The 14187-nt window shown below is 43.9% G+C and overlaps 1 protein-coding gene across 1 annotated transcript; it reads left to right on the forward strand.

Annotated features, from left to right (window-relative positions):
• Positions 1-237: 237 nt before the first annotated feature.
• LOC115152406 (pyruvate dehydrogenase (acetyl-transferring) kinase isozyme 3, mitochondrial) lies at positions 238-14160 on the forward strand. Its single transcript, XM_029697263.1, has 11 exons — positions 238-1045; positions 4087-4228; positions 4442-4513; positions 4915-5099; positions 5255-5344; positions 7533-7610; positions 7937-8016; positions 8098-8199; positions 8369-8479; positions 8692-8805; positions 10556-14160. Exons 1-11 carry the CDS (start codon positions 946-948, stop codon positions 10703-10705), a joined length of 1224 nt encoding a protein of 407 aa, XP_029553123.1. The 5' UTR covers positions 238-945; the 3' UTR covers positions 10706-14160.
• Positions 14161-14187: the final 27 nt, after the last annotated feature.

The following is a 14187-nucleotide window of genomic DNA, read 5'->3' on the forward strand; positions in this document are numbered from 1 at the left end:
GTGGTGTAAACTACTTACTAAAAATACTTTTAAGTACTACTTATACTAATACATACAAATATTTTAAAAACATGAAAATTGTGCCTTCGGCTTTGCTTAAAATATTTAATTTGAAAGGATTTATGCTTTCGATACTTAAGTATATTTTAGCTATTACATTTACTTTTGATACTTAAGTAAAAGTGAAAGTCACCCAGTAAAATACTACTCGAGTAAAAGTCTAAAAGATTTTGGTTTGAAATATACTTGAGTAACTTTCTATTAAGGTATCTTTCATACTTTTTACTCAAGTATGAAAATTGGGTACATTTTCCACTGTATCCACAGGTGTTCTATGTAGACTAGTTATGTTGCTGATCTGTTTGTTGCCCTCTCCATAACTTATTCAAGGTTAGCTGACGTTTATGATCGGCTATACACACAAAAAAACTGGATCAGTTACATGCGTGTTGGCATCAGTTATCAAAGATACACAGTAACGGCTCCCGTTCAAAGCAACATTTAATTCTATCCAATTAACCGGCATGTTAAACCGCTGCAGGCCCGCCCCTTTCTGGCAGACAGACCAGCACTTCAATCGCTATCTCCCATTTTCTCTTTTCCGGGTTTGACAGAGCAAGTGTCGACCAATCACCGTTCAACATCAACTGACACAGAGTCATGCGCGATTGCGTTAGGCTCGCGACAGTACGTAGTGTCCTGTGCAACAATATTGCATCGAAGCCATTCCGGAAAATAGAAGTGCTACATATTGTATGATTAAGCTACAGTAACACTTTTAGTGATATCGTTCAGTGATTTGCAGGTCTAGACAGAGAGAAACGTCAAATGAAGACGTTGTCTGTGGAGGATGCACATCGCTGTCAGTGTCATTGGATGTGGTGGAGTGTTTTTAATTTAACCATCATCATTCCAGAACGACATCTACAATAGCAACTTTTCACAATGAGGCTGTTTACGGTTTTATTGAAAAACACAAAAAAAATTGAATATTATTCAAGATTTTCACCGTCGCCTCTCTCCATCAAGCAATTTTTGGAATTTGGTAAGTAGCCTAGACTAGGCCTACACTCTCTTGTTGATGGGCTGTCACTATCAATGTGTTTTAATTCTAGGCGGTTGTCTATTATTCTGTAATATTCATGAAATCCTGACGAACAAACATAAGGCGATGTGAATCTCTGAAGGTGAACATCCTTGCAAGTGTTGTTTTTATTCCCTTGAATACTGTCAATGTTTTTATAGTATGCTACAGTATTCAATGATAATTATGTTCTGATATAATTTGCATGATTTTTTTTGCCACAATTGGCATGTCATTTATTTTTATTTTTTTGTAGTTATGAGCAATATGCCTAAGTATAGACTGGGGGCTATAGCCTGTAGCTACAGTATGACTGGGGCCTGTAGCTACAGTATGACTGGGGCCTGTAGCTACAGTATGACTGGGGCCTGTAGCTACAGTATGACTGGGGGCTATAGCCTGTAGCTACAGTATGACTGGGGCCTGTAGCTACAGTATGATTGGGGGCTATAGCCTATAGCTACAATATGACTGGGGGCTATAGCCTGTAGCTACAGTATGACTGGGGGCTATAGCCTGTAGCTACAGTATGACTGGGGGCTATAGCCTGTAGCTACAGTATGACTGGGGGCTATAGCCTATAACTGTAGTATGACTGGGGGCTATAGCCTGTAGCTACTGTATGACTGGGGGCTATATATAGCCTGTAGCTACAGTATGACTGGGGGCTATATATAGCCTGTAGCTACAGTATGACTGGGGGCTATATATAGCCTGTAGCTACAGTATGACTGGGGGCTATATATAGCCTGTAGCTACAGTATGACTGGGGGCTATATATAGCCTGTAGCTACAGTATGACTAGGGGCTATAGCCTGTAGCTACAGTATGACTGGGGGCTATAGCCTGTAGCTGCAGTATGACTGGGGCCTGTAGCTACAGTATGACTGGGGGCTATATATAGCCTGTAGCTACAGTATGACTGGGGGCTATATATAGCCTGTAGCTACAGTATGACTGGGGGCTATATATAGCCTGTAGCTACAGTATGACTGGGGGCTATAGCCTGTAGCTACAGTATGACTGGGGCCTGTAGCTACAGTATGATTGGGGGCTATAGCCTGTAGCTACAGTATGACTGGGGCCTGTAGCTACAGTATGATTGGGGGCTATAGCTTGTAGCTACAGTATGACTGGGGGCTATAGCCTATAGCTACAATATGACTGGGGGCTATAGCCTGTAGCTACAGTATGACTGGAGCCTGTAGCTACAGTATGACTGGGGGCTATAGCCTGTAGCTACAGTATGACTGGGGCCTGTAGCTACAGCTACAGTATGATTGTGGGCTATATTGCCTGTAGCTACAGTATGACTGGGGCCTGTAGCTACAGCTACAGCTATAGTATGACTGGGGGCTATAGCCTGTAGCTACAGTATGACTGGAGCCTGTAGCTACAGTATGACTGGGGGCTATATATAGCCTGTAGCTACAGTATGACTGGGGGCTATAGCCTGTAGCTACAGTATGACTGGAGCCTGTAGCTACAGTATGATTGGGGGCTATAGCCTGTAGCTACAGTATGACTGGGGCCTGTAGCTACAGTATGATTGGGGGCTATAGCTTGTAGCTACAGTATGACTGGGGGCTATAGCCTATAGCTACAATATGACTGGGGGCTATAGCCTGTAGCTACAGTATGACTGGGGGCTATAGCCTGTAGCTACAGTATGACTGGGGGCTATAGCCTGTAGCTACAGTATGACTGGGACCTATAGCCTGTAGCTACAGTATGACTGGGGGCTATAGCCTATAGCTGTAGTATGACTGGGGGCTATATATAGCCTGTAGCTACAGTATGACTGGGGGCTATAGCCTGTAGCTACAGTATGACTGGGGGCTATATATAGCCTGTAGCTACAGTATGACTGGGGGCTATATATAGCCTGTAGCTACAGTATGACTGGGGGCTATATATAGCCTGTAGCTACAGTATGACTGGGGGCTATATATAGCCTGTAGCTACAGTATGACTGGGGGCTATATATAGCCTGTAGCTACAGTATGACTGGGGGCTATAGCCTATAGCTACAGTATGACTGGGGGCTATAGCCTATAGCTACAGTATGACTGGGGGCTATATCCTCTAGCTACAGTATGACTGGGGGCTATAGCCTATAGCTACAGTATGACTGGGGGCATTGGGTCCTGTCAGAAGACACATATGCTGAGTATGGGTTAATAACATGCTTCCCTATGTGACTTCTGTTAAATCATCAGTTTCTGACTGCTAAGCAACAATTTAGTTAATGAAGTCAAAAGGGAAGCTTTCTGTTTCTTTTCCCCCCTATCTCTCTCTCTCTCTCCCTCTTTCATACAGATAGGCTACACTCACAGGTCTACAGTAATAACAGCTCATGTCTTGTTGCGTCACTGGAACTGTTTCATAATCCTGCCTTTGTGTCTGGGCCTGGGAACCAGAGACTGCTCAGGAGGACCACTGCTGTTATTGAACCACTGTCATTTTCTTTCTCTCTGTGTGTTTGTGGCACGTGTGTGTGTGCATATTTGCCTGTGATAAGAAAGGCTAAAATAGGCTGAACACACTCAGAAAATAGGCAGACAGTTAGTCTCCCTATTTTCTGAGTGTGTTCAGCCTATTTTAGCCTTTCTTATCAAATTAGCCACGCCTCGGGCCAGCATTAGTTGCCTTGGGCGCCTTTTCCCTGGAGGTTAAACAAACATTACTCATTGCTGTTTCAGAACACACATTGAAGTATCTATGGATAGCATGTGGACTGTGTATGTAAGTGATAAAGAGATGCTGGGATGTGCCTATAGTCAAACACACAGCAGCTCTGGTATTTCCAGCATTGATCACATTGTAACCATGGTGGGATGTCCATTTGTTCACATCAATATGTCACAGAGGGGTGTCTTTTGTTGCTTTTTCAGACAGAGAAGTTGGACATCATGGTAGAATGCCATTTGCTTTTTAGAGTGCATTTTCCCAGTCAACTTTAAATGACTCTCCCTCTCTTCCCCTCCCACCTCCTCCTCTAGGTCGGGACAATGCGTGTGAGAAGACATCCTTTATGTTCCTGAGGAAGGAGCTGCCGGTGAGGCTGGCTAACACCATGAGAGAGGTCAACCTGTTGCCAGATAACCTGCTCAGTCAGCCCTCAATCAAACTGGTGCAGAAATGGTGAGACATTTAGCCTGAGTGCCAGTCTGTTTGTGCTATCATGCCAAACACTTGACAATGAGCGATGGAGTTGGCAAAAGCACAAAAACATATGGGACCAGTCTAGTGAGAATGAGTCATAACACACAAACATGCCAGTGACATCAGCACAAACATGCAATTTACATACCCCAAACGTATTGAATGACGTGTGTGTGTGTGTGTTCCCCTCAGGTACATGCAGAGCTTTGTGGAGCTGTTGGGCTATGAGAACAGAAAACCAGAGGATCCTCAGGCCCTCAATGAGTGAGTATGGAGGACAATGTTTTTTCTAGATATTTTATTCCTTTTTGGTTCAACAGATCAATCATCTGATGTTGAACTGAAGACAGCAGGGAGGTAGAATAGTGTGAGAACCTGAGAGAGGGATGTTTGGAGGAGAGGGGGATGAGGGGAGCTATGAAGAGGTGGAGGGGTAGAGGGTAGCTTACTGCTAACTGCCTGTGTCCTTGTCCTCATACTCACCTAATGCTAAACTCCTGGACTTACCTGTCCAGATAATCATGTATATTTATACCATAACGGTTTTCACACCATGTGAGAGAGATTTAGATGGGAACCACTGATAACAACCCCAGCTGACAACTGTAAGTCAGCAGAAATAAGGTATTTTTTTACTCTCTCTCTCCTCTCTCTCTCTCTCTCAGTTTCCTGGAGTTGTTGATAGAGATCCGTAATCGTCATAATGACGTGGTCCCTACCATGGCCCAGGGGGTTATAGAGTACAAGGAGAAGTTTGGCTTCGACCCCTTCATCAGCAGTAACATCCAGTACTTTCTGGACCGCTTCTACACCAACCGCATATCCTTCCGCATGCTCATCAACCAACACAGTGAGAGCACACACTCTGACACACATTTACAGCACGTTAATACGCTCATGTCTGCTGGACGATGTTTAAGATATGTGGACAGTGTGTGTGTGTGTAAAGGCGTTATGTCTTTGGGGGAACTATGGTATCCATAATGTTCATGTCTGTCTCCTCAGCTCTCCTGTTCGGCAATGACACTAACCCAGCCCACCCCAAACATATTGGCAGCATAGACCCCACCTGCAACGTGGCTGAAGTAGTCAAAGGTGAGGACTGGTCAGGGGCGGGGTGTGTATCTTTGTGTGACTCGCTGTGTTTTTCAGAAGCAGTGGTAACAAATCAAGTTGTATTTGTCACATGATCTGTAAACAACAGGTGTAGACTAACAGTGAAATGCTTACTTACGAGCCCTTCCCAACAACGCAGACAAAGAAATAATAGAAAGCTAAAACATGTAATAATAGATACACAATGAATAATGATAACTTGGCTGTATACAAGGGGTACCAGTACCGAGTCGATGTGCAGGGGTGCGAGGTAATTGAGGTAGATACTTTTGTATATATAGTGTATGTGAACACCCCTACAAACTAGTGGATTTGGCTATTTCAACCATACCCGTTGCTGACAGATGTATACATTCGAGCACACAGCCATGCAATCTCCATAGACAAACGTTGGAATTAGATTGGCGTTACTGAAGAGCTCAGTGACTTTCAACATGGCACCGTCATAGGATGGCACCTTTCCAACAAGTCAGTTCATCAACTTTCTGCCCGGTCAACTGTAAGTGCTGTTATTGTGAAGTGGAAACGTCTAGGAGCAACAACGGCTCCGCCACGAAGCAGTAGGTCACACAAGCTCACAGAACGGGAACGCCGTAGCACGTAAAAATAGGCTGTCCTCAGTTGCAGCACTCACTACCAAGTTCCAAACTGCCTCTGATAGCAACTTCAGCACAATAACTGTTCGTTGGGAGCTTCATGAAATGAGTTTCCATGGCCGAGCAGCCTCACACAAGCCTAAGATCACCATGTGCAATGCCAAGCGTCTGCTGGAGTGGTGTAAAGCTCGCCGCCATTGGACTCTGGAGCAGTGGAAACGCGTTCTCTGGAGTGATGAATCACGCTTTACCATCTTGCAGTCTGACGGACGAATCTGGGTTTGGCGGATGCCAGGAGAACGCTACCTGCCTGAATGCATAGTGCCAACTGTAAAATTTGGTGGAGGAGGAATAATGGTCTCGGGATGTTTTTCATGGTTCGGGCTAGGCCCCTTAGTTCCAGTGAAGGGAAATCTTAACGCTACAGCATATAATGACATTCTAGACGATTCTGTGCTTCTAACTTTGTGGCAACAGTTTGGGGAAGGCCCTTTCCAGTTTCAGCATGACAATGCCACCATGCACAAAGCAAGGTCCATACAGAAATGGTTTGTCGAGATTAGTGTGGAAGAACTTGACTGGCCTGTACAGAGCCCTCACCTCAACCCCATCGAACACCTTTGGGATGAATTGGAACGCCGACTGCGAGCCAGGCCTGATCACCCAACATCAGTGCCCGACCTCACTAATACTCTTGTGGCTGAATGGAAGCAAGTCCCCCGCCACATTGTTCCAACATCTAGTGGAAAGCCTTCCCAGAAGAGTTGAGGCTGTTATAGCAGCAAAGGGGGGCCCAACTCCATATTAATGACCATGATTTTGGAATGAGATATTTGATGTGCAGGTGTCCACATTTTTGGTTATGTGGTGAATGTACTATACATATAACTAGGAATAAAGTGACAGATAATAAACAGTAGCAGCAGTGTATGTGATGAGTCAAAGTTGGTGCCCAAAAAGGGTCAATGCAGATAGTCCTGGTAGCTATTGATAACTATTTAACTAACTATTGAGCAGTCTTATGGCTTGGTTGTAGAAGTTGTTCAGGGTCCTGTTGGTTCCAGACTTAGTGCATCGGTACCGCTTGCCATGCGATAGCAGAGAGAACTCTATGACTTGGGTGGCTGAAGTCTTTGAAGATTTTTAGGGCCTTCCTCCACCTTGTATAGAGGACCTGAATGGCAGTAAGCTTGGCCCCAGTGATGTACTGGGCCATAACGCACTACCCTCCTGTAGCGTCTTGCGGTCGGATGCCAAGCAGTTACAATTCCAAGTGGTGATGCAGCTAGTCAAAATGCTCTTAATGGTGCAGCTGTATAATTTTTTGAGGATCTGAGGGCTCATGACAAATCTTTTCAGCCTCCTTGGGTTAACCCAACCCTAACCTTAATAGTGATGATGGCAGTTTTCTGAAGCAAAACAATAGTCATCTCTCTCCCCTTAATCCCTTCCTCTTTCTCCCTTTTTCTCTCTCATTACCACCCCCAAATGGTTCTGCTTTTCTTAGGTAGTTGTGTGCATGATTGCGTGTATCCATCTGTCCATCATGTGACACCGCCTTCCTGTTTCAGATGCCTATGAGACAGCCAAGATGCTGTGTGAACAGTACTACCTTGCTGCCCCTGCACTCCAGATCCAAGAGTTCAACAGTAAGACATCTTCCCTGTTTTACCACATCTCTGATCCCGCTCCATGTTGTCTAATGTACAGTCAACACATACAAACTTTCTTCACCGTCTCATGATATCTTTGATCTCTAAATGCTGTCTAAACACACGTATTACAGAATGTTTGTGGTTTCATAACATCTCTGATCCCTCTCTGTGTGAGAATAACAGAGCTTCACCTTTAATGGGAAGTGCTGTAGCCACAGGACTGCTTCTATTTAGAGATGATGGTTGCAGAGGCCAGATTTAGTCTTGCTGTGATTATATATATTGAGAGAGATATCTTATTTTCTCTCCCTGTGTCCCAGTGAAACAAGACAAAGACAAATCGATCCAGGCTGTATATGTTCCCTCTCACCTCTTCCACATGCTGTTTGAACTCTTCAAGGTGTGACACGCACGCACACACAAGTACACATACACAATGCACGACCATCATCATACTAATGAAACTGTTTGGTGTGTGTAGAACTCTATGCGGGCCTCTGTGGAGCTCCATGAGGACAGTAAGGAGGGCTTACCTCCGGTGAAGGCCAAAGTCACACTGGGAAAAGAGGACCTGTCCATAAAGGTAACACACACACCTGCCAAAACTTAGACATACCATCTATGAGTGAGATGTATGATAAATGCTCTATAAATTGTTATATTTACCATCATCTTTTACCCAGTGTGTCAAATGTACAGTCGTGACATATCCTCTTTCTCTCCCTTTCCTCTCTTTTATCTATCTCTGTCAGATCAGTGATAGGGGTGGAGGTGTACCTCTGAGGAAGATCGATCGTCTGTTTAATTACATGTACTCTACTGCCCCCACGCCCAGCCTAGAACCCTCCAGCACTGTCCCACTGGTACACACATACACATTGTTCCCCATATTTTTCAGGTTTTCTGACTCATCATTCTGAAGCCAGTAACAGATGCCAGTGTTTTTCTGTAGTGATTGTAAACATCATCTTCTGAAGAAGTGACTGCTACACTCTCACCTATGTCATTTCTCTCCCCCTCTTGTCTGCTATCTCTGACTCCCAACTTTCTCTTCCTTCTCCCTCCCTGCCTCCAGGCTGGTTTTGGCTATGGTCTGCCCATCTCTAGGTTGTATGCCAGGTATTTTCAGGGAGACCTGAAGCTCTACTCCATGGAAGGGGTTGGCACTGATGCTGTCATTTATCTCAAGGTAGGAGGGGCTTCTCTCACACCACCAATCATTTTGATGTTACTCTGTGATTTTCAGACTCTGATATACAGTGGGGCAAAAAACGTATTTAGTCAGCCACCAATTGTGCAAGTTCTCCCACTTAAAAAGATGAGAGGCCTGTAATTTTCATCGTAGGTACACTTCAACTATGACAGACAAAATGAGAATTTTTTTTTCTCCTGAAAATCACATTGTAGGATTTTTAATGAATTTATTTGCAAATTATGGTGGAAAATAAGTATTTGGTCAATAACAAAAGTTTATCTCAATACTTTGTTATATACCCTTTGTTGGCAATGACACAGGTCAAACATTTTCTGTAAATCTTCACAAGGTTTTCACACACTGTTGCTGGTATTTTGGTCCATTCCTCCATGCAGATCTCCTCTAGAGCAGTGATGTTTTGGGGCTGTCGATGGGCAACACGGACTTTCAACTCCCTCCAAAGATTTTCTATTGGGTTGAGATCTGGAGACTGGCTAGGCCACTCCAGGACCTTGAAATGCTTCTTACGAAGCCACTCCTTCGTTGCCCGGGCGGTGTGTTTGGGATCATTGTCATGCTGAAAGACCCAGCCACGTTTCATCTTCAATGCCCTTGCTGATGGAAGGAGGTTTTCACTCAAAATCTCACGATACATGGTCCCATTCATTCTTTCCTTTACACGAATCAGTCGTCCTGGTCCCTTTGCAGAAAAACAGCCCCAAAGCATGATGTTTCCACCCCCATGCTTCACAGTAGGTATGGTGTTCTTTGGATGCAACTCAGCATTCTTTGTCCTCCAAACACGCCGAGTTGAGTTTTTACCAAAAAGTTATATTTTGGTTTCATCTGACCATATGACATTCTCCCAATCCTCTTCTGGATCATCCAAATGCTCTCTAGCAAACTTCAGATGGGCCTGGACATGTACTGGCTTAAGAAGGGGGACACGTCTGGCACTGCAGGATTTGAGTCCCTGGCGGCGTGGTATGTTACTGATGGTAGGCTTTGTTACTTTGGTCCCAGCTCTCTCTCACTAGGTCCCCCCGTGTGGTTCTGGGATTTTTGCTCCCCGTTCTTGTGATCATTTTGACCCCACGGGGTGAGATCTTGCGTGGAGCCCCAGATCGAGGGAGATTATCAGTGGTCTTGTATGTCTTCCATTTCCTAATAATTGCTCCCACAGTTGATTTCTTCAAACCAAGCTGCTTACCTATTGCAGATTCAGTCTTCCCAGCCTGGTGCAGGTCTACAATTTTGTTTCTGGTGTCCTTTGACAGCTCTTTGGTCTTGGCCATAGTGGAGTTTGGAGTGTGACTGTTTGAGGTTGTGAACAGGTGTCTTTTATACTGATAACAAGTTCAAACAGGTGCCATTAATACAGGTAACGAGTGGAGGACAGAGGAGCCTCTTAAAGAAGAAGTTACAGGTCTGTGAGAGCCAGAAATCTTGCTTGTTTGTAGGTGACCAAATACTTATTTTCCACCATTATTTGCAAATAAATTCATAAAAAATCCTACAATGTGATTTTCTGGATTTTTTTTCTCATTTTGTCTGTCATAGTTGACGTGTACCTATGATGAAAATTACAGGCCTCTCTCATCTTTTTAAGTGGGAGAACTTGCACAATTGGTGGCTGACTAAATACTTTTTTGCCCCACTGTACCTCTGCTCTGTAATACAATTCACTATCAACATCACTCCATCCCTTTTCATTGGTTCTTCTTTTGTCCCGCCCCCAATCCAGGCTCTGTCCAGTGAGTCGTTCGAGCGCCTGCCCGTCTTTAATAAGTCGGCATGGCGACACTACCAGACCAGCCCTGAGGCAGACGATTGGAGCAACCCGAGCAAAGAGCCACGAGACACCAGCAAATCAAATTACAAGGCCAACCGATAACTCTGCCCTAAAACGCTTCCCCCGCCCACCTGCCTGGCACACTGAACTCTGCCCCTTCAATGATCCCCTCGCTAACAAAATCATCATGGGTTTAACTTCAGCTGCCGCAGCGACACAACGCCATCTCTGCAGTCATTGATGTTGTTGTCCCAGGGTGGACTTTGGAACAGGATTTTAGCCCCACCCCCTGACTCCTCGGATAGGTTATTTGGTCAGTTGTTCCTCTTCACAATCTGTTCTAAATGGGACTACAGTGACCAGATTGGTGGACAGACAGTCAGTTTGAGATGGTTGAGGTTGAGTTCAGCCACTCTTTCTTTCAATCCCTTATCTTCAGCTTTACTGACCACAGCACTCCCTTGTGGTTCTCTCCAGCCACTGCAGCTAGAGGCTCTGTCTTTGGGCTGGGAAAGGTTTCTGTTCTGCTCTCTCTGTGTCCAGTCTCGGTTTGTTCAGTCAAACATAATAGAACCTCTGTTTCTCTCTTCTTTCCCCTACAAAGCAGAAGGCTGTGACAGGCTGAGGGTTTGGGTTTCAGGCCCGACTGAGAAAAGGGAAAAGGAGCTCCTTTTCTCCCTTTGAGGACACAATTTTGAATGGGCACTAATCTCGTCCACCAGCCGGCGCTCTCTGTCGATCCGTCTGGTCTCACAGCGCCTCAGAATGAAACTTGAATGGGAGACTATGGCAGGAGCGGCGAAAACAGACGTCGATTTTAATTGTCTGATCTCTGTCCATCACCATCTAGCCCAACCTTGAGAACATACCCCAGCTACATTGTGGACTTCAAAGTGCAAGTGATTTAAACAAGGAAGTGAGTTCGGAAAATCTGAAAGTATGCATATTGGAAATTGTTTTCACATATAAACTTTATACGCCCGAACTCAGAATCAATTGGGCTTCCTCAAAATAATATTGTTTATGTAATAGAACATTTATTTTGATTGACAATTTTGCAAAGTCCCAGCTAATAAAACTGTTGCTATCTCTCACTTCCTGTCGGTTACCACTAGCTTCCACTGCCACAAAGTCAACATTGGCTTCAAAAATACACTTTGTGGTCTTAATTTAAGGTTAGGGTTAAGCATAAAGTTAGCAGTTTGGTTAAGGTTAGGTTTAAGAAGAGACATTTTAGAGATAGGCAGGGTTTATGACTTTGTGGCTGTGCTAACTAGTGACGACCCTCTCCTGCCTTGATTTAAAGACATGCCTCTTTGGTTGTGTGATTCGCTTAGAATTTGACTTGATTAGCAAGGCACTCAGTCCCACCCTATTACGGTCCCTGCTATCTGGAGTCCTTGGGACATCCCTACCCCATTGAAGTTGAAATGTAAAAGGGTTAAGGTAGGGACATCCCAAGGAACCCAGATAGCACTGACCACCCCGTTACCAGACTAGGTGCGCCAGCAATTCGACCCGGGCACGAGATTAATTAGGCACAAATAGGGTCAGGGTGGGCAGTTGTCATAGTTACGATTGTCATGGTTACAGTGGCGTGGCCAATGCCAAGTTATAGAAAAGAGAGTTGTAGTGACTAACCAGACCTATAAGAACATTTTAGGAACGATGGGAACAAGCTTTAAACTAACTAAAGATAGTTATTATGCATTACGCATGTTGCATTATATTATAGAAAGAATCCGGAACAAACAGATGCATTTTTTTATGAATTATTATTCCATTATCTCAGAAAGAGGGGGAGACTTAGAACTCTGAGGAGTTAAGAAACAGTATTGCATGACAAATGCCCTGATGGCTAGTTTCATTTCAACCCCATTGTTTTATGTTTTTACTGTATTGTGATGTGTTGGCTTGAGAGGAGAACCTAGTGAAATAGGTATCGTCAATCTTTCCCCCAGATCTTAACCAGCGATACTGATCCTTCCTGAACCCTTTGAAAGGTTAAAACGGTATACTCAGAGACAGCCCACCCAGCTGTCTTGCCCTCTTTCTAAAAACCTTTTGGCGTTAAGTTGTTTCTATTGAACAACTTGGTGCCCCATTTAGGAGGTTTTCTATGGGAAACACTGCTCTGAGTCTCAAAGAAAAGGGATGTTTTCAGGACGCTAATGTTAACTAACGATGGTTCACCATGTGAGCCTTGTCTTTCCTGTAGCTTATTGCTTATAAACCTCTCCAGCATTACATGTGTTACTGTTAACCCTCCCAACTCTTTCCACACCCTGATAAGACCATGCAAAGGCTACATGACCTATCCTAAAGATGGCTACGTTTTGTTAGCCTTGTTTGTCCCCCTGTGGCGCCATCAACCCTGCAAAGCAATATGAACATTCTCACGTTAACCAAGGCTATCGCTAACAACGCCACACCGACTCAACCTTGTAATTCACCTAGTAGTGGTATTACTAAGCCTTCTGAACATTGAACGAGCTTGAACATCAACTAGTATTTTGAATGGTTTTCCGATAAGACATGTAATAGCTGTCATTGGTTAAAGTGTGTGAATAATGCTCTTCAAGGATGGAAGGGATTGGATGAGATTAATATTTGTATCTAAGTGTCAAGAAGAATCTGTGGCATTGTAGTAGTGTAAAACAGCAGCCATTTTGAAACTCCATTGTTTGTGCAGGAGTATGGACCTGTTAATGGCTCGTTAGGGAACAAATATCTTGTGTTCCTGAAACAAGGAAAATGGTTGATTTTTGATCACTTGTTTTTTACTTCAATTTTTTAGCATTTCTTTTTGTGTAACTGGATGATGATTATTCCAGAGGGCTCTTTCCTCCCTCTTTTTTGATTTTAAAACTCACCTTCTACAGCATACACAGACTGTTTTTCTTCATCAATGTCTTCGTATGCTGATTACATTTCATTAGGCCTCTCTGATAAGAATCAATTCTCTTAGTTAACTCTGGGATATTATTAGCTTGTTTGTTTGTGTTTCTAGTTATCCTCATTCTCATTGGCCGGTTTATGAAAAGTGGGCCAAACTTGGACCAATCATGGAGCTCTGATCTGACATCATCCATTGTCAGTTTTCAGCAAAACCTGAACTAACTCATTCCAGCACTGCCAAGGAGGCACCTAAAAGGGGTTTTAAAGTGGGCTTAGCTGTAGATAAGGTAGTGAATCCTTCCTTACCTTTTTTGTACCTCAAAGGTATTAGTAGCTTATATATACAGTATGGTAATATATTGAACCTGTGTGAAGTGATTACTCATACATCCTTACTGTATCTCTGATGTAAGGAGATGACAGCACTTTGTATGAACTCCTCCCTGTAGAGAAAGTGTGTGCAGACGTATGCAGCCAATCTTATCACAAAACAGTAACTTTTGTATGTATACATGTGGTACAGTAGCGGCTAGCATAGATAGTAGACACAGTGCTATACAACAATATAGAGGTATTCAGCATGAGGTCAAGCTTGCAATACCTACTGTTAATTTTCCAAAGCTACAATAAAGAGAACAAAACAGCCAGTTTTTTTCCTATGCGTGTGTGCAAACGAGTCCGTATCT

The sequence above is a fragment of the Salmo trutta genome, chromosome 2 (genome assembly GCF_901001165.1).
Source record: "Salmo trutta chromosome 2, fSalTru1.1, whole genome shotgun sequence".
In the NCBI taxonomy this organism is placed as follows: Eukaryota; Metazoa; Chordata; class Actinopteri; order Salmoniformes; family Salmonidae; genus Salmo; species Salmo trutta.